At 38.9% G+C, this 24,715-nt stretch overlaps 1 protein-coding gene across 1 annotated transcript in view; it reads right to left on the bottom strand.

Moving 5' to 3' along the window:
• LOC149303262 (WD repeat-containing and planar cell polarity effector protein fritz homolog) overlaps positions 1-24,715 on the bottom strand; it is an 81,351-nt gene that overhangs the window by 3,477 nt on the left and 53,159 nt on the right. The window contains exon 14 of the mRNA XM_089481407.1: positions 5,737-5,824. Coding sequence (XP_089337533.1) covers positions 5,737-5,824 — 88 coding nt within the window. The remainder of the gene's footprint in view (positions 1-5,736; positions 5,825-24,715) is intronic.

The raw sequence follows: 24,715 nt of genomic DNA, 5'->3' as shown, positions 1-24,715 counted from the left end.
GAACCCACAGTAATGCCACTACGCCTTCATCTTAAGCTTTATTGGTTCAGCAAAAGAAACTAATGAATTAAACTTCATTGGAGGTCAGATTAAGCTGGTTACAAAATGGAGAATATTACTTCTCAGACACCGTTCTTTCTTTCCACGGAGCATTGAGCTGCTTTTCATGTTGCTACTCACTGAGATGAAAACTCTAAACTGCTTTTTTGACTGCCACATAGAGCCAGATTAGGTTTATGGTAAAAAAATTAAATAACAAGGAGCGTTCTTATTTGTATATCAACGATACAGAAGCCAGAATAGACTAACTTGACAAACCTATTGGCATGGTAAAATGATTGAAACCATAAATATATGGCCACCTAGTAATTATCTGCTGGTTGGCCAGAAGAAATGTGTTGTAACACCGAGTACCGGCGCAGGTGTGAACAATCTCCCGTTCTCGAAGAAGCAGACACAACACTGAACGTGGTACAACTTCTAGCTTGGGCTACTGGAAGTCCAATGAAAAGACACATTTTCTTCATGGGTAATGAAGGAAATTTGCATAAACTATGAATAAATCTCAACACATTTCATACTTACGATTATAAACACAACGGATCATTTTCACTGGGGGATTCTATTATAGGTTTATCTTAAACTTGACAATTCCCCTTTAAACACTCACGCACTGATGCCACGTGTTGTGAATGCCGAGTTAATATACACTAAAAGACATTGAGATGTGTAAACAAGGTCAGTCTGGGTTGGGCCACGCTAGATTAATGTAAAATAATTGTGAATCTTCCCTGTCAGCAGAGACAGTTTGTTTTGGCTCAGCGAGCCCTAAACTACACATCAGACGCTTGATGCGGACTGCGTGCCAGACACCTTGTTTGTCCTCTGCATTTCAAATAAAGCAATATTAATACATAGAAAAACAATAACACAAAAGATATAACTATTTGTCCCGTAAATCATGCCCAGATTTGTAAAATCACAAAATAAAGGCAGGTACCCTGAGAACGGACAATGTTCCAAATTTTCTGCACAGTCTTAATCTGTCACGGATCTAGACACCGAGCACTTCACATGCTCCTGAAACATTATTCGCTATCAATAAAACTTTACATAGAAACACATGCGCGGGCTTAGAGGTGCTGTTCTACTTACTCTTTATACTCGGATAACTAAATGTAGCTTTAGAAACACCATTCCTAGTGTCACACAATGACAAAAACGCATTCTTTAATTGTATAAAATTGTACCTCGTTTATATTTTTTGATGTGTCATGTGACACAAAGATGGGCAATTTTATTTTGCCCCCATAGAAAATGAAAAAAAAAAAAAGCTTCTTAATTGTTTTTACGTGACTATACCTTCAAGGGAAAAATACATTTACATATGAGATCTGCTAAGGTTTATTCTTTTCACCATACAGTACTAGAGAGTAGACTTGTGAAAAGTGACCAAAAACAAAACAAAACGTTTACATAGTTTTTGGTGACTTTTCACAAGTCTACTCTCTACTCTCATGTGTTTTTGGACAACAAATTAAAATTTTCCAAAGTCCGCTGCTCCTAAAAGTCTTAGTTCTTCATCTGCTTCTCCATGGTCAACAGAACATGACCTCCGGTTAACTTCCTCAAAATGGCGGAGCTTATGGGAAAGTCCTCTCTCCCAATTGGAGGAACAGGGAGAGGGCGTGCCCAGAAGCTCCGCCCTTTTGCAGAAGTAACCTCACGATGAACTCCATCCCCGATTGGAGGAACGGGCAGAGGGTGTCCCCGGAGGCTCAATACTTTTGGCAAATTGGCAAACTTGAGATAAAATTGCAATTTGTACAAAAGTCTACTAGGGAGTGCAATTTATGTCTTGTGGAATCGCACTTTGAAAGTAGAAAACGGTGTTCCATAATATATATATTTTATCAGATTATTTGTATTGTTTATGTTTAATTATACACCTTTATGTAAATAAAGTTCAATTCCAAAGATGTAATTTCATTTGTATCTGAACATGTATTTCCCATATCACATACATTTACATATGATAACAAAATTTATTTCAAAGAAGGAAAAATGTTAGAACAAATGGTCATAATCTAACAGCAGAGGGTGTCACGTACGTACCGGCACGCAGGGTCGGCGCCGGCTTTCTCCCGGATCCCTGGTGCCGGCATCGTCTCGGCCGGCGGCTTCTTCACTCCCCACGTGGATGGGGAAGATGGCGACGGAGCGGCGTCGGGTGCCAAGAGAGGGGCGGCGCTTCTTCATGCCGCCCCGGTACCTCCCCCTTCTGCCGTCTGTGTGCAGGAGAAGGTGGGAGGTGAAGCCGAGGAGGCTGTTGCTAGAGGGGCGGCGCTTCCAGCGCCGTCTCCCTCTAGAGTTCACATAGAGGGCGGTAATAGGGCGGGATCTACAGGCGTGACGTCATACAGCACACCTGTGATCCCTATAAAAGCCCCAAGCACCCTCTCAGCAGTGCTCAGATATTCTGAGACGCTCTGTATGTTACATAGCGTCCCAAGTGCTGTGCTCCTTGCCCTATTTTGAACCTGTGCCTGAACCTGAACCTGTGCCTGCACCTGTATTGCTACCTGTGCCTATACCTGTGCCTATACCTGCACCTGTGCCTTACCTGTGCCTATACCTGCACCTGTGCCTGTGCCTTTACCTGTGCCTGCGCCTGTGCCTATACCTGTGCCTGTACCGTCACCTGCACCTGCGCCTGTACCGTCACCTGTGCTGTCACCTGTACCTGTGCTTGATCCAGACCCCTGGACTTTACCTAGTAAAGTGAGTCTGAACTACACCTGTTTTTGCGTCCCTATTCCTTTGGTCGTCCTGCATATTGGGCTCCTTCTCTGAACTGAACACAGACACCTAGTGGTGTCTGACAGAGGGTCAGAGGCTTAGATGTAATGGAAGGAAGTTTTACTTTACCGGTGTTGGTAGGTAACTGGAACAGCCTGCCAGCAGAAGTAGTAAAGGCTACTCCAGTAAAGGAATTGAAACATGCATGGGATAAACATATGGCTATTCTGAATGCACAAGACCAAGGACTGATTAGGGTTTGAGTCTCTACAGCAGGAAAATGGGCAGACTAGACGGGCCGCACAGTTCTTATCTGCCATGAACTTCTATGTTTATATGGCACTGTCTGACCATGTGATCAATTCTGTCAACATCACTCCAGCTAGGAAGGCGGATATTACATGGATGAAATGCATATATATGCTGTTGCCAAGCACTGTAATAAAGCGGAAACATGTCTCATACCATACAGGTAGAAAACTGTATGCACACAACACAATAAACTCATTGAGCCAGCAAAGCAAGTGTCTGCTTGTAGCGCCGAAGCACGAAGTCCGTGTGCCTGCCTTTTAATTCCAAATATCGGGAGTTATTCAATTATCCCGTATACAGTAATATTTCACAATACAGTATGCCTGGTCATGGCAATCAGGTAGGAGCCAAGATACGGAGCTGTCATTACTATGTCATAGTTCTGCAGTTTAATGTTAGCTGCATTTTTAAACGTTACACCTCAGTCAACATGGACTCTTGTTAAAGATAATTGCACCATTCATTTAAAACAGGCAGCCATTATCTCTAGCGCAATTACAGAAAGCTATTCAGCAAAACACTGTTCCAATTCATATAATTCACATTCACTTAGATTTTGTAAAGAGTTTTAAGCCTTTGCACCCCATGCATTCTGACTTTACGCTAAATATAGGTCTAATACAGCTATAGCATAATATAACACGGAATCATTCACCATTTCTTTGTTTTCCGTACATTTATAATAATTCAGTTTTTTTACCTTTAGTATAAGAGGAAACTAAGGCATAGTAGTCAGGGAAAAAAGTCTCAGACAGAAGAAACTGGCATTTCCTGACCCATTTTTTATGTTGTAGGGTTAAAAAGGTAAAGTGGTAATGACATAATTTGTACCCTTATCTTAGTTGGGCCATTTAACTTGACCTTGTTTGCAGTTATACCCACCATGGAATTAGTCTGATGGTTTGGAGGGACCTGATATGATGTCACAGCTTAAAAAAGAGTGAGAAGTGAGATGAATGTCGAGTTTACACAGATCCACAAAACATACAATCAGACAAATGATCTGTGACTGTAAATATCTTAATGTAAATCTAACGAAAATGTGTACAGTTTAAGGGATGCATAGTACTTTAATAGAACCGGTGCTGGGTTAATATACCGTGGTAAGCATACCTGGGAACTTCCTTGGGTAGGGTAACTTCTTGTAGGGGTGGGGCTAGATCCAGACAGCCCATTGTGGGAGTGAACTGGGGGGGGCAGTATAAAGTGGGTGGGGGAAGAGGAAGAAATCGGGAAGGATCAGGCATGGCCAAAACTGTCCTGCTGCCCGGAGAAAGAGGAAACTGACCTGGAGACCCAGGGAGCAAGACTAACTAATTCCGTGCCACGTCCAGTGGGTATTTGAGGATGACACCCGTCTGTTGCTGTTCCCAGAGCCCCCCCCCGCAGTAAAATAAACATTCTGAAAAGCTAAAGAGGATGGGTACATAGAAATGGCACACTAAGCACTGAGAAAACATGCCAAAAATAGAATATGTAAAAACAGAATTTTATGCAAGTTGCCTCAAACAAAAAACACACAGTCTGTGTTTGAATGTAAATATAATTATGATAAAACCTGATTACAGATTCCTTTTTTACGCTATACTAAGCATGCCTGATGCGGAAAGGGATGTCTACTCTATCAATTCCAGGTATGAAATATAACATATATTAAAAAATACATAATTACCTTTAAAATCTTCTGTGATTAACTGATAACATGTAAGGAAATATAGAAGACATCCATTACATTACATTTATTTATATAGCGCCGGCAGATTCCATAGCGTGTGTTAAAAATCACACGCAATAACAAACCGGTACAAAAGGAGAGGAGGGCCCTGTTCTTGCGAGCTTACAATCTAGTCGGTGGTGGAAGGGGAAGTGAAACCGTAGGAGAGGACTGCTTAGACTGCATCTAATATAAGCTGGGCTTGGCAGACGGCACGTTCAGTGAAGGCTGCTCTGCCTGGTCCAACATAGATTCACAGATTATCCCCCTGCCCTCCATGCCAACACTCCCCTCAGACTCCGTGTCATTGAGTTTATCCTTGGCTACAAAACATTCAGCCATCATTCTGTTGTTCCACCGTGACACTATGGTCACATATGCTGGAATATACCAGATTTTTTTTTTTGAGAGCCCAAGGTCTTGCTCTTCCATCTTCTACTACCGTGCGTTGATCAAACGTGAAGAAGGTGATACAGTGATCCAAACTGTGGATACCACAGTGAAGCCGAGTCCCCAATCTTCTTCTTCTGGGGCTGCAAAAAAGTGTGCCCCCCCCACATCCATCACAGCGCTGAGTGCCCCAGCGGATCCATCAGCGGGCTCTCTGGTGCCATCCCCAGCCTTAAGGCCAACGGACCAAGCTTTCCCTCTCTCACAGGTACTCACTTAGCCAAGAAACTGGGCTATACCAAATAGTTTACACAAGAGATATGACGATAACACATAAAAGAATGATTCCCAGCTAAGAACTACCCTCTTACAACAAAATCTGCTTGCTTTTCATGATATAGCTATCATTTTTGTTCATTCTTTAAGATCCAAAATGGTAGCACTGCTCATTTCTTTTCAGTCTTCAAGGGTTAAACAGACATAATATTTGTAAATGGTTCAGTATAATATTATCATCTCACCTGGTTCTTGAACGCTCTTCTTGTTCTTCTTGTGGGACCAACGAAAGATCAACAAAGGCCTCATTAATATCATCTGCGGCCACTGTGTCTGAAACAATTATAAGAATAAAATAGATTTTTAAGTATTAATGAGCCTGAATCACTATAGACTTCTTATCTACAGACTTGTCATGTGCCACTGTCCTGTTTTAGGTGGATTTCCAGCCTTCTAAGTAACTCAACTAAAAATCTGTTCTACTCCATGATCTTTGAACCAAACAATTTAATGTAATGCTCTCACAACGTCCGCAGACACATTTAAGAGCTTGGCCCTCAGCCAACTCTACATTTCATACTACAATTGGAAAAACACTTAAATTATGCGGTAATCAATCTTAAACTATACATTCTATACATTTTGCATCCTTACTTCCATCAATACTCAAATTCAAGATGGAAAGTAAATATTATAATCATATTTATTGTACTCATCACTATTTCAATCCTTTTCTGTTCTGTAGAACAAACACTTGATGTTCACGTTATGGTGTATGTTATTTATACTGAAGGAGATCCCTTGAGGTTATAGAGAATTCAGTGTAAAGGTGTGTATCCCAACATGAAAGCTGTTATAAACGTCCAGAAAAAAGGCAAGAATGGTACAGTCAACCTCATGAAACCCATTATTTATAATTTCCACAACAGTTGGACAGTTTTTAACAATTGGCAGATTGCTCAGGTAAGCAGTCCAGCACTAAGAAGGGACAAAATCAGCGAAGAACAGATATCCAATGTGTTTTTTTTTTTGGTTTTTTTTAACTTTTTCGGAGATGAACTCATCCACCTGTGGCTCGCAGTAACCTGCAGACAGAAAGTCTTCAATAAAGTATTTGAAACTTTTGGTTTAAGTAAATTGCAGATTACTGTTCCCTAAAATCATACCTTTACATCCATTATCTCCAATCACCAGGGAGGGGCAGCCATTTATAGCTTTGAGGAGGTTTTAACAATTGAAAATATGTAGGATTCATTATACTTCTATTGTATTATGGAAGTGTTGGCTATCAATGGGATGTCAATGAAGAAGAAATGGAAATGGATATAGTCTGGTCAGGGTTCTGAACAAGCAAAGTGCCTTTGAAGTGACTCGGATTACATCTACCGGCAATTTCTAATGGTAAAGCATTCCCTATCATCAAAGTGATTCAACAGTAGTGACATGTTTAGGGCACTAAAGCTTGGTAATTGATGTCAATTAATTTGACATCTTTAAGCATTTCGAGTCATTGTTCCTCGCTAACATGTAAAATACTGTAAGCCGTAATACTGTAAGAATGTAAAATCCTTTGAATATATATTTGGTATGAAGCTACAATGGCGAAAAGGAACCATTCAAGTGTTCCATTTTTGATTGGCTTATGAAATATTCAAAAGGTAACAAACCTTACATCACTGGAGGTCAAGAAATGTGTTTCCAGTTGGACAACCAAACACATAAACCAATTCTCCTGCACCCAGCTTTTGTTTTGTTGGGGTTGACGGTAATAGCAGGGGGCTTTAGCAGCATCATCCAGAGGCAGGGGATCAAGAACGGCTGTTCGCCAATGTTCCATTGCTATAAGTAGGCAAGACCAAAACCCTGTACCCAACATGGCAGCACGACGGACCGCAGGTGGTGCAAATAAGATTTCTAATTTGCCCTCAACTTATAAAAACCAGAGAATAGGCAGTTTTAGTCTTTCATACAAGAAATACAAAATAAATAAATAAATAAGTATGGGCGACAGAAGTCCTCCAGGCTGGTGTATTGGGATGAGTAGTGCAGTAACAGAGGGAAGGCTGCAGTTACTGTAAGGAAATCCAAAGATGCTATAACTTCTAAATATTCCAGCAACCATCTGAATGCAAAGATGTCTGCTGAATTAGGTAATTACAAGATGTCTGCACAAAAAAGTGCGTAATCAAAATGAAACAGGGACAGTAGAAGACAATTAAAAAATGGACCAAGTGAGCGGGTTCTGTGTTTTAAACAAAGGATGCAAATCTAACTCTAGCAGGCTATGAAATTAATCAATGCATCTCCAAATGTAATGATTTTGATAATTGCATAATGTAACACATGAACAAGCTTGAATGCATTTGGTAAAAAAAAGATAAAGAAATAATTATTACTGGGTCTACTGCCCATTTACATGATTTTAATCTTCTTAATTTTTTATTTTTTTTTAAAAACAACAAAAAACGCAATTTGTGTTTTGCAAAGCGGTGAATCAAAGCGTATCACTCCTTTTCTTTGGTAAATCGGGATAAACTCTGAAGGCACAAGACATACAATTGCTTTTGCATCTGTAAGGCAAGGAGGGGTAATCATGTAGCTTTAATTGAAAAATAACACAAACAAAACCCTTTTTTTTGTTTTCATATTTTAGCATATGAAGGCATTATGTTCGACTGTACATTGTATTTAACCCCCTGACAACCAGGGTGAAAGCAACCATTTTTTCATGAAGGTAAGATACAGGCTAGAAGGGAAAAGTTAGGCTAATGAATGCACAAATCTAATCTGGACTAAAACAAGTCACAAGACCTCTACTATCAGTAAATAGCTTTTGAAAATATTTCATATGTCTACTTTATTATTGAAACTAATATTTACAGTTTATATTTATTGATATGTCGTTTATAAACTTTATAAATTACAGACATGTGAAGTCTGATTTGTCTCTTATATTAAGTCTGGCCACCAATGTCCTAAAGCAGAAAAGGCTCCATAGCACATAGACGATACGTTCATTTCAAGGGATTCCTCCCATGTATTTGCAAGCGATCACTCAGCTATCGTACGCAATAAAGTGCATCAGACAGCTGGAGTGTCCCTTTACGCATTCCTGAGAAAATAAGGAGAAAGTAATTGACATTAATAAAGTAATAAGTACTGGGAATGCTTTGTGCTTTTTAACAGCACCATGAATTGTCTGTTTGCGTTAGTACTGCATCTACGCACTTTAACATTACACCATTTTGTACTTGATCACTTCGAATGTGTTTAAGGCAAACAGCGGGAGTCACGCCGCTCCAAACGCCCTTTGCATACGCATATTTCATCATTAAAATAAACCGTTTTTATGAAGTTTAGCAGAATTTGGCTCCTTCTCTGTACTCAAGCACAATTCTGCTTATATTCTCCGTGATGTTACACCCATAAAATGCTATGCAACAGCAAATCGTTCCTGACCAGCGATCTGTAGGTGAAATTTATTTCAGCCAGACAAACATTTCCTTCTGGCGTCACTGTCCTCCAGAGGGCTAAGGCTCCCAGGCACCACGGGGCATCTGAAAGGTGAATATTGCTTGTGACAGAAATGTAGCAGCTCAGCAATTGCTGGCATTCTGCTGTATGAACACAGCTGATCTGTCACAAGTAACAGAACAACTCGTGCTGATGATTGATATAAAAGCTTAGTTAAAATGGTTAAAGTATAGAGAAACGGTGACATTAAAACTTTTTCTGATGGACATACCGGTTAAAAGTATGGATCGAATTGCCACACAGATACATTTTGTACACACATCAGTGTGCTGTATGTAAAGTGACACAGGCTTTAAGTCATACGTCCAAAGAGTGTCAAATGGAAATATTAAAGGGACACTCCCAGCCATCATATGCACTCCAATGCAAGTAGAAGCTCACTAGTCCCTAAATTATTTTTGACTCTACTTTGTAAATGCATGAAGGGGTTCTGCAGTATACCCATCTACGCATCTGCCTCTTTCCCAGCGACAGGAGATCTGGTGAGATCCATCACATGCCGGTGTGGAAAGCATTTCCAATGACTTCAATTGGCAGCCAACGATGGAGTAACAAACAGCAGGACCATAGAGGAGGCAGCGCGTCGCAGTTCTGGAGCGGCAGCAACATATACATCCAAACTTTCAACTAGATTTTAAGAGCATTTTGTAATTTTTGGGCATTTGGCCCTTTTGGTGAGACACCAACTTCACATAATCTGTATTAAGACATTGATAGAATTGTTTTCTCTATCTATGTATAGACTGGTGAAATCCTAATGCTTTAATTCCCAGTTACTGCTGACAAACTTTGCCAGCTTATGAAGTATTACGTAACAATATAATTAAATAACAGCAAGATTTTTTCTGTTTATTTTATAATTGATTTGATATCGTACCATCATATATTTCGTAGTGCTGTACAATGGAATAAAGATACATTTGGAAGGCTAAACATCTGGAAAAAAGACATGTTTTTAGTGAAATAAATGTGTGGTCACTGCAACTTCAGGTTGGCTTTTCAAATCTGAAATTACTAATAAATAAAGACAATTGGTCTAGAATAACTAAAACTACTTTCACGATTATATACAGTACTGTGCAAATGTTTTAGGCAGGTGTGAAACTATGCAACGCAAGTGAACAGAAGAAAAATCTAAATCAAATCAATAGTTGGTCTGACCATCCTTTGCTTCTAGGTACACAGTGTTTTTTAAGGAGCTCGGCAGGCAGGTTGTTTCAAGCATCTTGGAGAACTAACCGCAGTTCTGTGGTTTTAGGCATCCTCAATTGCTTCTGTCTCTTTATCTAATCCCAGACAGAGTCAATGATGTTTAGATCACTTCCAGGACTCCTTGTTCTTAGATAGCTTTTTACTTACTTTTGCACAGTACTGCATTATATATATATATATATATATATATATATATATATATATATATATATATATATATATAATTAAGTGTATCTGAGTCTTTAATCCCTTCAGGTCCGGTGACGTACCAGGTACGTCATGCCCAAGTGGGCGCATCGGTTCTGTGACGTACCTGGTATGTCATACAAAAAAATGCCCCCACGTCGCCAGCTACAGGGAAGGGGGCTGTTTGTTTCATGGGTCCCCACACAAGTCACAACATTCCCCTACTGCCTGATCGCTCCATGAGAGTAAGTACTGGTGACTCACTCATCCGTGTACAGTATTATTACTGTCTGTTAATATGGCGAGTTTAGAAAAGTTTTTGAGACGGCTCTTACCGATTTGACAACACATTATGCAGGTTCAACTCAGTCACTGAAGCAGAAAAAACTTGAACTGTCGGTGCTGTTTTACCTACGATGCTAAATTTAACACCACCGTGACAGACTAAAAAGCATCATTCCTAGTACTGCTGAATAACTAAACCCTTCTCAGAAATAATTCATCAATAATGTAAAAGTTTGCCTCATTCTAATTGTCATGTGATATAAAGGAGGCTCTGATAGTCTGTTGCTGTAGAAAGTGAAAAAAGCTTCTGAGATGTATTTATGTGATTAAAGCTTCAGGAGGAAGAATAAAATGACAGATCTGCCAAGGTCTACTTGCTTAGCATCCTATAGACTTCAAATTAATCCATAGTCTAAGTGGAATAGCACTTTATTACCATACTTATATTAAGCATGTACATTATATGTTATTTAGTGTTTATGTAATTGTGGTCACTTATTATAGTGCTACGAAAGTTCACACAATTGTTTTGGTCAGTGAACACTTTTAAATTCATACAACAAATCTAGAACATAAACCAGTGAGTAGTGCGCAATGACGTAAAGAATAAAAATTTTAACCTTGGTATATCCCAAAATGAATGTTGTAGAATCTAGTATAAGCTTTTATATAGCCTTCCATAAAATTGTAGATTGTGTAAGCTCATTTGAGAAGGCCCCCCCTCTCAGGGCCGGCCGAAGACTTAACGCCGCCTGGGGCGAAGTTTAAAATGCCGCCCCTCGCCGACGCCGGGGGGGGCGGCATTATCTACCCCCCCCACACCGGTACTTACCCTTAAACAGTCCTGCGGCGAGTCTCCCTGTGCTACCACGGTGCCGGCTTGTAATGCTGAGCGCCGGAAATTCACGTCACTTCCGGCGCTCTGCATTACAAGCCGGTACCGAGACCGAACAGGTAAACTCGCCGCAGAGGAGAGAGAGAGGGGCGCCGAGCGGGTAAGCGAAAACCACTCGGTGCCCCTCTCTCTCTCACCGTTTGTTTCAGTAAGCCCAAATTATTATGCAATTGACTATTTGTTATGTCCTCCTTACCAATTGTACAAAGTGGTGGCATATGATTGTCAGGTTGGGTTTTTGAAAGCATCAACCTTCCATTATCAAATCAAAACCAAAATAATACCTATTAAAGGTAAAAAAAAATGTGCAAATGATTAATAAACTGTTAATATCACAAATTATGTAAAGGGACAATCCAGCCATCATATGTACTTTATGAGAGGTCTCATAAATGTTTCCTGGAGCCCCCCTTGAAAATACATGGGTGGGGTTCTGCAGAATCTTCTCATAAGCATTTACCGCTTTCACTTTCTTCCAGGTATTTGCCATGCAGCAGATGTGTTCGACGTGCGATTTACGGCAAGGGGGTCTAATGAGACCCACATGAACTAGTGCAGAACACCACTTCGATTTAAACCGACGAGAAAGCTATCCTGGCCACTGGTGCAACATTTTAGACTACAGAAGTAAGGAAGTGAGTTCTTTTTTCTTTTGCAGGGTTGAAGAAAGCATATGAAAGTAGCTTCGTATGCATTTACTGTTCAGGGGACTCACTGGGATAATGGAGTGACCCTTCAAGAAACATACGTATGCAAATATATGGGAAAACACCTCATTAGGCTGGTCTTTATACTTTAACTTATATTTTCAGTTATATTTTTCTGTATCTTAATATTTAGTTTTGAACCATTTCTACAAAGCACACTACACCAAATATTGCATTTAATAATTCTATAAAAAAGATTCTGGTACCGTGAAAGGCGACGGTTCCTCTTTAATTGTAAAGCTTCTTGAGAAATGTATTCCTGGAATAAAACATTGACTTAACATCATATTATTCTCGTATCACTGAATTTATTAAGACATCCTCTTCAATGGGGTCACAACAGGATTTTGTAATCCGAGATGGTGCGAAAGATAACACAGAAACAGCAGTGTGAGTGTTTATGTGCCAATTTCTGTAGTGCAAATAAAGAGTAAACCAATAATGTTCTACGGTGGATAACGTTACACAAGTAATGCATTTACACAGCTTGTACGGACAATTAATGGAGAACCTGTGTCTTGCAAGAACATATTCTTCTACCGGAGCGAAGAAATATTTGACGTTGGATATAAATGTTTTCTTTGTTGAGTAATCAGCACGTTACGCACAGCAAAATCAGCAGAATTTAAAGGGATACTCCAGCATCCACCATCTAGATGCCCTGCTGGAGGTGCATTCATCTGAATGCATCCCCCATCATTCATTGGCTGCTTAAGCTGTCAATCAGTGACAGGACATTTCACTAAAGTACATAGCGGCAGCACATTTCAGATCATGGAGAAACAAGAACACTTGTAATTTTTTTTCCCTTTGGAAGAATGCATATTAAAGTACTCACAGAAGGTTGGGGTTTTGCACAGATAATGTAATCTACATTATTCTATAGTAGGTTAATTAGAACCCCTCATTAAAAACATTGTGAAAAAATATATACAATGGTATATTTTAAGTAATGATCATAAAAGGCAATTACTGAGATGATCATTGCCTTAGTTTAACTGTTGTGAACACACAACAAATCCTATAACATAGAGCCTGCCCTTTCTTGGACTTACTACCGGCAACTCTGAAAAGTATGTACATCACACTGCCATTCACTAAATGTGGCAGTAGAAAATCCTGATAGGAATCTTTCCACAAGTTGCTAAGTATTCAGATGTTAACAGGTATGAGTGTGAATAATTAATATATAATTAAAAGATACATTATTCTATGTCACCCTTGATTTACCAGTTTTTCCTTCGGTCTTCCACACCTGAGATCTCTCCATGGCAACTGCTATGTCACTTGGTACAAATTCCAATGAATTAGTAGTTGAATGTAAAGCATCCATATTCAACAGATAACAATGACATATCCAACAAACAAAACAGTGTATAATAGCAAAATATGTTATGTATTGAAGCCAAAATATAATTTCCCCAAATCCATTTGTAACAGTGTTTACAGGTTAAAATACGCAAAATAAGCGTAGGGGAAAGACAGCTTTTGTGTGTATCCATGTTTGCAATCTTTGAAACAAAAATCACAAGGATTAGGGACAGGAGGGAAAGTGGAGGAAGATATTGTCTGAAAATATGCTTTGTTAGTATAAAAACCCATCAACACATGTGCCAGAATGAATCACTATGATCAACAACTGTTGGCAGATGGCAGAAAAAGGAAACCCTGGGAGCTTCCATTACTAGATAGAAAGGTAGTTGACTAATGCCCCATCGCCAGGATATCAAAACATACAAAACAAATATCCCAGTAGAATAAGAGCCCCCTTCAGCTACGTCATATATGCAATATGTCGGAATATATGCACCCTGCATAGATCACAAGGCATAGATCAGGTAGGGAAGTTGTCCAACCTAACGGCTTCTAAAGTATAGTTAGCTTGATAACTAGAAATTTCAACAATATATATTTATTGTACAGCTTTCTTTCTTCTATAATGCTATCTGCTTGCATTCACAGACAAAACATTGTCAATGGCTACAAGACAAAGACATGAATAGGACATCCTAAAGCTAATATTATTAAAGCACTCTAGGAGAGGGTGCACAGCAAGGTCTTGGGGCCTTAAATGGCATATACACCACGAGTAACGGCTTAAATTACATGTAAATCGGGACACACGGCACCTATGATCACATTTGTTTGTTTAACATGAGCGTGATGTAACATTCAACTAAGTTTATGTCAACGTTCCATACTCCTGTGCCATCATAACTGAATCATAACTACATGAGCTATGTTTTTATTAGAAAATTTAAATGAAATTAAAAAAAATCTGAAATCATAAAATTTGTTCCACACTGACCAAATGATTCCAGAAAAATAGCTAGTCAGGAGGTAGGGAAACACTTTCCTGAACTCCTCTTACAGTAATATAGACTTTAAACAGCTGGAAGAGCCTGCAGTTCACTAGAGGTGAAAAGCTACAAATAAGCTTTAAAGACAGTAAATGAACATGCACGATTTTAAAAAACTCACTTAAAACAACACGAGGCTGCCAACTATCTCCCAAAGTAAACTGCCTTAGGCGGACCGTCAGAGCTATGCAGAAGCCGTAAAGACACATTTTACATTGAGATGTCTGTCTTCTCCCACCCCCTCCGCCCCAAACCCAGTAAGGACAACTCTGTGAATGAAGAACTTGTCAGGAACTTGTAGAATTCAGCCTGTGCTAAATGAACCACACTTTCAAACCACGGATGCATTGTGTCAATTGTGCCCAAGGCCAATGAGACATAAAAGGAACTGACTTATTACAGGATGGCTTGTTTTTCAGGAGGCCCTGCGGTATTGACTGACAGCGTGCAATTTACGCAAGGGGCGTGGCTAATGAGGTCACTGAACCATAAAGGAGCAGAGGCTTCTGATAACTACTTGTGTTTTGTCACTCAGTCTCTTGATTGAGCGAACCAATAGGTAGCATCACACCACGTACGGGCAACCTGACCTGCTTCTGCCGGGGTACAATTATTTCTGCGCTTCATTAACTCTCCAAAAAAACTTTAGATTTACATCTTCTTTAAAAATCATTACACCGTTTGTCATTTGTAAATTCTTTGGTGCGTAGTTAAAGGTGAACATGCCAGTTCATTCTGACAGTGCTGAAATTGATATTTTATCACTACAAGGGGCAATCTATATGCAAAAATACTAAACTCACTGTTTGATAAATGTGAAAGTGACTGGAATTCTCCCCCCTGCACCCCCCTTAAAAATTATAAAATTGCATCATACAAAATTTGGAATGATGATCCATTTGCTCCACCAAAGATGGCAATTACCCCTAATTACACACACACCGCTCCCCTTCACAACAACAGGGAGAGGAAGGGGAGCAGTAACAATAGACAGTACCTTCACTTCACATTACTTTGGAGCATTTATATTAGAAGTATAACATCTTTGCTGCCAAGTCAAATGAACACGTCAGCTACATACAATGATACATACTATCGTTCCATATGGCTTAACGCAACCTGGTAGCCAAGGTTCTGGAAATATTATAGCTGGCAACTTCTTCTAATAATAGATGAATTTATGTTCAGATACATATTTACTATACCCCGTAATGACGGCTGTGTAAATAGCAAGGAAAAAATAAATGTCAAAATTCAAAAATCTTTATTTATGAAAGTCTGTCACGTTTGCAAAAAAAAAAAAAAAAAAAAAAAAGCAATAAGGGCCAAAATGAATAATTTAGTTTCCCCTTTTCCTATAATGAAGTGCAGTTCTTATTCTAGTGCTTTGCATACATTTCACATTTTAGTTAATGAAGCAATGTCAGAACCGTGTAGGGATTGCATCATCATTAACAAAAAAGTCATTATAAATATATTATATATGAAATATATTATATTATTCTCGCAACAAGTGATCTACTGAGCTCTTTACAATGATGGCAAAGTACTAAAACTCCTGTAGCTCATGTAGTGACCTAAAATACTATAATTTAGAAACAAACTTTATAAAGAAACATGTAATTTGTGTCAGAAGGTTGTGAACCACACACACTGACCTAGATTTATTTTTTTTAACATTGGTTAAGTAGCAATAATCATACAGAAGTTAAGATGGCTCTGTATACATACAATGTGTTTATAATAGATACATTGTTGTTGTTTTTTAATGGTTTCAAATGTTACACACATTTATTAAATGTTCCAAATTGTATAAGATAAGATTGGGTAAATAATAAATATAGTACAGTTGCAGATATGCAGATATATTTAATTTAAAACACTAACTATCCCGTTCTCAGCTCCCTGATAAATGTTAAGATATCACACAGGCATTCTTTAAACCCTGTTATAGAATACCTTCACATGGCTTGTTGTTGAAGTATCTACAGAAAGCCACCTATATTTATTTTATTTCTTTTAAGTCTATCTTATTAGTTTAATTTCTATGTCTTAAAAGTCTCGGTAGCCATTGTTTCAGCAGATCACATGGCTAAATATTGGATTGCCTAACATCTTAATCATAAATCATTTGATAATTGCTCTTGACAAATGGCAGTCCTGTATTCACACCTACTCCCTTTCAACACACAATGTATATTTTGTAAAGGTGTATTGTACTAATGTCACCGATCTTAATAAATATTCATTATCAGACACAGCACAAGGCTGATGAACAAAGTGGATCAGGAATAACAAGCCAAAACATGTCGTATTAAAAAGAGTTGATGCAAAAAAACAAAACTCCAATTACACTGTGGTTTTCACATATGCCAAAGGCCAATGTATTCATTATGGCCACAGATGCCATTCATATTAAGGAATTTAAATGGATGACCTAAGTTTACCAAGGTAAAGATTCACTGGGATAACTACTCGGGCTGGGGTTGCCATTGTGAAGCTCTGTGGCCGTTATCGAACGATTAATACCATATTACCCCCTAGCATTTAAGGCAGCCATAATTTCAGCGAGGATGACTGTTACTGTATTTCTACAGCAGCCTTATATCTACCATTTGGCCGCCATGACTAGAGGCCAGTGTGAGAGCTTTTTGATGGAGACAATGCCCATTAAATGCACACCATTCTCATCCGAATATCTGGCCGCTTGGCAGTGTGTGTTTGATCAGTTTCCTCATAGAGGATCATGGATAAATTCATTATCATACATCCTTGTTTCCACAGCCAACCCAGACAGGTGATATATAATATGCCATTGGGTTACTCTGATGTATTTGTTTTTTGGTGCCATATTATCACTTGAATTTGTAAAGGGAGCTCAAATGTCACAAAAGGAGTTAAAGACAGTCTATATGAGTCAGAGTCTGGCTGGAATATGAAATGCACGTAAGAAATGCGGAAGGACGTCCGCTGGATAATGTTTCTGCTTTGGAACACAGACTATGAACTATGACGTAGATTGAAGCGACAGTTTCAATGGGTCGCCTTGGTTGCACAAATAAAAGATACCTGTTTGTTATGAAATATGTCCTTAGTGGTTATTGATGCTTCTTACAGCGTAAAAAATCACTTAGGTGTGTATACAAATAATGCCAAAGGTTCCTTGGCATTAAATGCAATGGCAGACTAAGCAGGGAAGACCAAAATAGATGTGAAGTACATACACAGTACGTACATGCTCTGTTTCTGCATCCCTACACTTTTGATATATTTAATGTTTGCGACCTGGAGGTAACAAGCTCAATAAAGTTAGAAAAAAAAAAAAAGCAGAGAAACAAGGGACTATTATAAAAAGACTGCAGATTCCAATTTGTATGTTTATAACAAAGCAGGAATCATCATCATTACACTTTCAATCCTTGTGTGTCCATCAGAGATTCATTTTGAGGTTTATAGAAAGTGACGGCAGATATGAACCATTTGGCCAGTCTACCTATTTTTCCTGATGTAAAGGATCAGACCTAAATCAGTATTTGGTCTTGTCTTAGATTCAGGATAGCCGTGTGTGGTTTTCAGAAATATATGATTTAATGGGGTTAATTGAACTGGCCGGCTTCAAAGATCTCCAAAATAACACATGGGGCTAGGATGACTACATGTTAAACATTCCAAAATGCGCACTTCACAAATGTGGCCCTTTTAGCAGCGAAACAACTTGACAAACCCATGCAGGGGGTGTCACTGTACTCAGATGTTGCTGAACACATATTTTATTGTGATGTATTATAATATATATTTCTTCCTCTTTCCCTTCCCTCCTTCTCCTCCTCTCCTTATCGTTTCTTTCTATCTTCCCTCACTCCTCTTTTCTTCACCTTCACATCTTCCTTCTGTATTTATTCCTTCATTCTTTTATTTCTTTATGGCTCTTTCCACCATATATATATATATATATATATATATATATATATGTATATCTTTTTTTATATATATATATATATATATTTTTATAAATATATTATTATATTTTTTTCCCCCTTTCTTCCTCCTCTTCCCTTTTTCCTACTTGTATATTTATTTAATCATCCAAAATTGAGGTAAAGGACTCACCCACATCCCAAAGACACCAGCAGGTCGTCAGAGCCCGAAGAACAGGAACCACAAGAAGCAGGAACCATAGGGAGAGACCGATGAGGAAGACAAGGCAGCGGCGGTCAGCACAGCAATCAACGCGGCAGTAACCGGGGAGCGAGGATATATTGTAAAGCCGGAACAAACCAGGACCGGCTCAGCAGGGTCCAAGGAAGCGGTGATAGAGTGAGAGGTAGGTATTTGGCAGGACAACCGCAATATCTGTGGCATTTATGGGTATAATAGCCCGTTATCACGGCGTCTTACTCGGCGTCCTGCCGGGAGCCATCAGTCAGAGGGGAAAGCAGTAACCCCCGCCTCCTGGAACGTAGCGCGTGTGTTACGTCATCTCGTTCCCCTGATCTCGAGTAGCTAGATTATTAGTGTGCATTACAGTCTGCTGAACACATATTGGGGTGTTGTCTGACAGTGACATATACCAGGAGTGGTAAATTCACTACCCTAATAAAGTTGGCAACAAATATATAAACATAATATAAATAAGAGGTTTTGGTTATATGAATTGGCCAAAGCATAATTAAGCTCACCCGCCACGTCAAGGCACACTCTCAATAGGGTGAGAACCTACACTCACCTCCTACATAGTGGGCACACAAAGCAGGTGGTGAGTGTAGGTTCTCACCCTATTGAGAGTGTGCCTTGACGTGGCGGGTGAGCTTAATTATGCTTTGGCCAATTCATATAACCAAAACCTCTCATGTCAATTCTTGTCTTGTCATATCCCTTGAATTTATGTATTGTATTAAGCGCTGCGTAAACTGTTGGCGCTATATAAATAAAGGATAATAATAATAATAATTTATATTATGTTTATATATTTGTTGCCAACTTTATTAGGGTAAGAAGCGCAGACAGTTTTTGTTTTTTTAATATGCTATTTGCACTTATTGTCCTATAACTTACAATAGTAATGGTATCTAAAGAAAGCCCTTCATGTCCTAAAAAAACCCCAATATATAACTTTTGTGGGTTCAGTAAATGAGAAAGAAGAAAATTACAGCTAAACACGAGCACCGCAAAAGTGTTAAAACAGTCATTGTCATGAAGGGGATAAAACAAACAAATAACAGCTTTGTCTTTAAGGGGTTAATGACTATTAAGTTTCAAGTATTGTGTGTAGTGGAGGGTGTATTTATGTAAATATACACAACTCTCACTTGGTCACTTAGAAATGTCCTTGTTTTTAAAAGAAAAGCACATTTTGTCCATTAAAATAACAGTAAATGGATCAGAAATCCAGCACAGAGGGTGTTAAAGATGTAAATGACTACTGATTTTTAATATAATATCTTCATAGGCGTACAGAGGCTTTTTATCACTCCCGTGTTCCAATGGCACGTTGTGCTCCCTAATCCAAGTTTAATTTTAAAACCTTAATTCATCATTAGAAAATCATTTTGCAATTATGTTACACAGCTACAAATATCCTTGTTTTCCATGAAAACAGCTAAACTTTTGAACACTAGTGTACATAAAAATGTACTTATGTAGGTACATACATATTTCTATATATATACACACACACACACACACACACAAATATCCTGACATTGAGCACATGTATATACATTTGGGAACTTTGAAAATAACAAAAACTAAATATTGCTAAATGTTTTGGGGTTGAAATTAAAAAAAAAAAAAAAAAAAAGTATATAAAAAGACTGTTAAAAAAGACATTTAAAAATCAAGTGTTGAAGATGCATTTAGAACAATGGCATATACCAAACAGAAAAACAAAATTAGCGACAGTGAGACTTTGTCGAGAACAATAAGTGTCTTTCATGTCACGGAATACATCACAAGTAGATTTCCACTGTTAAGAAATTGAGTTTTTCTTTGATGTGTATATAATTATTAGGGGTTTAGTAACATATCTTTAGGCAAAGCTGTTGAGCAGTAGGAAGGTAAAGATCAAAACTGACACTGTGACACAGTAAAGCGAAAATTGGTGAGGCTGAGCCAAAAAAATATTTGGCACAACAATACAGACAAGCTCAAGAACTGACCAACACAATTCAGAATATACACAAAAATAAATGCCATAGAGAAGGGTGTAGTTCAAAGGTCTGGTGTATCTACAGGTAAAAAAAAACCATCTACTGTCCATCTGTGTGTCTTAATTTATCTAACATGAATGACCTTTATATAAAAAGAAAAAAAATGTGTTTATGACCAAATCTTAGAGGCTATGTACAGACAATGAAATGAGCTCGGTCTCAGGAAGATTAAATGGTTAATCAGTAAATGTTCAAATTTAGGTACACGTTGGTTGCAATAATAACAGGTCACACAATTACCTATGCCAACAAATTTAAAAAGTCACTGGAACAAGATTAAGAAAGAGTTTTATTTACAATTATAAACATGTATGTACATAAAAGCATTCAAACCCAAATCAGTAAAAATCATATTAAAAGTAATTCTAGGTACCTGCTCCAACTCAAAACCTTTCGAATCCTATCTGAAATGGCAGTATACATATGTGTTCCATCTGAGGGCTGATAGCTCAATTCTTTCTCCACATCAGGTTAAACTGGGGGCCGAATATAATTGTTACAGATACTCAGGATTCTGGTAAAACTGTAAATTTCAGTCTCCAAAAGTCGTATTTCAGGGAAGGTATATGCATCCCACACCGGAAAGGGCCTTAAAAAAAACCTCTACGTGGGAAATAACGTGTGGATGTTTCCTCTACTTTTGGGTCCTGCATTCTGGTAGGGTGTGGGTCCGGATTCATCTTATCAGTAAGCGCCAGTTGGGGGCGCGAAACCCGTTGGGCTTCACAGGTCCTATGCACTGGCATCTTCATACAATCCTGCATTTATTTCCAAGTGAGAGATCTCTGTTTTCATTTGTTGCTGGGATTCTCCCCTTGAACAAGTAAAGTGTCACTTATAGGACTATTGTGTGGGGACCATTTTGGAGCATGTATTGCTGGTGTTCCTCCTTCTGTCATAACACTTAAGCATAACGTCTGCGCATTTGCTGCAGCATATAAGCTCAACTTGTCATTATAAGCGAGGTAAATGTACATTGACTTCAAGGCATACATGATGGTGTGGCCAGCACACTTGAGTATACTGCCTGCTTCAGTAGAAGGAGGTAGGGCAGCAGAAGCAGGCACACGTCTCATTGTCTAACTCTAAACAACAGGAACCCATTGACTTATTAGCATGTTGTAAATGCACATTAATTCATGTAAACAAGACTCACGTGCGTTACATGATGGAATCAGAGCATAACTGTATGTAGTCATGCAAAGCATTACTCTATGGATTTTATGCCCTAATGTTAGAAGAACCATATGATTTAAGAAGGTGCCTGCCAGGCAGCTAGCGTTTAGCTTTTCAGGCATGTCAGTCTAAACGGATAGATACTTAGGTCTAGGTGAATTAAACATCTGAAAACCACTATTACTATGGTATAGCTGCTTTAAGGAGCTTACAAAATCTCATCTCAAATCACCCTACATTATTCAACACACTGTTGACATGCTACGTCTAAAAATGATCATATGTAATGTTCAGTGTAACAGACTTTAGCTTTGGCAATAAAGCCAAATGCTGCAAGCAAAAGGAAGACTGCATTTAATAAGTTCTATTTCAGGCCGAATAAGGTGAGTTTCATGTCCAAAAATATTCTGAACCTGTGGCTTTCCAGAGTGAGCCTTAGGCACTGACAGGGTTGGCATCTGGCCTAGGGGGTGCCTAAGCTTGTACTCCGGAGACCGTGGAAGGAAAGCGAAAGTCACAAATGTCTAAGACTGAGCTGCTTAAGTCCTGCCTTTTGTCACATTTAGTACACTTAAGCGCTATTTTTATTTATTTAGAAAGCACACAAATCCTCCATCCATATAATTACTAGTCTGCTCTCACAAAACCCAGGAACACAAACCCAATTAATGATGAAGCATGCGTGTCCTGAACAAACCGTGTATATGTAACGCAAAATAAAACAGAGAACAAAGACCTCTCCTTAAGCTCCTGCTTTGAGAAATCTTTGAAGAGAAATTTTGGCCAGTTTCCTGAGGCGGGTTACAGGGAGAAATAAAGGAAGCTTAAGAACTCAGTTCTATAGACTTTGCCCCAAGTGAGCAGTTAAAATATATTTTAATGAAGTTTGGGAAGAGATTTTATGAAAGTGGTCGAGTACAAGACGCCACGCAGGTATCAGGAGGTCCCTCGCACTCTTTGCAAAAGACACAAAGGCATTGTTTAGGATGGAGCATTCATTTCTGGTAAGAAAAATTATATTGATTATCAAAGATGACAACTCAACTGGTCATTCGAAAGCAGCGAAGAACTCAAAGACAGAAAACGTCACTAAAAAATATGGACAAATAAAACTTAAAAAAACTTGATAAAACTTAAAAGCATTTGAAATCACTAAACAACCTTACACTGTTTTTAGCTGTGTACGACTGATTAAATGTCTGTACAAAATAACCCAAAAGCTTCCCTTCAGGGTGACATTGAATGGACCCAAGGATACCTACCTTACACAGGACATTGGTGCCGATTTCCTGCATATACTTTTAGCAGCATTATTACAGACAAGGACGGCCCTGCCATGGAGCAGAGTGGGGCAATTACCCCATGCGGCACTTTTGAAGTTGTCAGCACTTTTATCAAGTTATCAGTACCCGCTCTGCGCCCCTCTCTCTCCTCTGTGGGCCCTCTGGCTCGATCTCGTTGCCGGCTTGTAATGCTGAGCGCCGGAATATGACGTCATTTCCGGCGCTCAGCAGTGAAGCAGCGCGCACCATGGCAGAGCAGGGAGACTCTTGCCTCAGGACTGCTGGAAGGTAAGTGAAGTACAAAGGGGGGGGAGTCGATAATCAGAAGGTAGGGAGAGGAAGGGTAGAGGAAAATGATCCACATAACCCTGAGCGACAACCCAGCCGAGTTGACCTGGTACCTCTGTATATTGTTCCTCTATCGCAACTAAATATGGAGGCTTTAGTTGAAGTTGATGCCATTTGTTGGGTCCACAAAGAAAAATATGTATTGTTACAAATGTTTTGGAAACCTCTTCTTTGGATGGAAACTAAGTATAGTATAATAGACAAAATAACCATTGCAAACCACAGCACATAATGAAAAGAACAGATCAAGTGATACAACCAAGCTTCACAGTACATAGCAGGAAAATATCTCTGCACCCTTTTTAAACTGATGATGTTATTCAGAAGACCATATGGATTAAGCAAACGGATTGAGCAAAAGACAATAAAAGCCACATAATAGGAACACTAGTGGGTTAAGGTGGTGAGTGACAGTGATTTTGGCACTCATGGAGTTAATGTATACAGCTATATAAATTCCTAATGCTTTAGAAAAAAATAGATACATTAAATGATATATTTTACTCTCTGGCTTTGGAGTAGTTTGCCAAATACTGCACCCCACGCTATAAAAAAAATAATAGTCCCCTGCAGCACTCCCTACTGGCCATCGCAGGAACTGCAACTTGCATACCCAGGTTAAAGTAGGCCTGCCTACATTTTACAGTTTAATCAATTAAATAAACAGTAACATTAAAGATTAAAACAAGCAGGATGTGTCCGTTAACAGCCCACATTATGTGGGGTATATAGTTTTACTTCTTGTTCTCAAGATTACTATTATTATTATTACTGTCTGATTATCGTTATTATGCTTATGATTAAGTTGGTGGTTGGTTCCGGTGGCGTTTCCATGGGTAGGTTGCGGAGAAGGAGGACACTTCAGGGCAGAAAACTTTCGACCCTGCTGGCTCTGATCTCCCGTAATGTTTAACCCACATATTGCCAAAACAATTACGCTGATAAACACAAACAAAAAAAACACAAGTAGTTTTTATAAACAGACTTCTTATTGCAGCATGCAGTGATGGCAAAGGTGCATGTGTGGGG

The sequence above is a fragment of the Sceloporus occidentalis genome, unplaced genomic scaffold, assembly GCF_023333645.1.
Source record: "Sceloporus occidentalis isolate IW3139 unplaced genomic scaffold, rSceOcc1.0.p SCAF_15, whole genome shotgun sequence".
NCBI classification, from domain to species: domain Eukaryota; kingdom Metazoa; phylum Chordata; class Lepidosauria; order Squamata; family Phrynosomatidae; genus Sceloporus; species Sceloporus occidentalis.
This window is presented reverse-complemented; position numbering and strand designations above follow the sequence as displayed.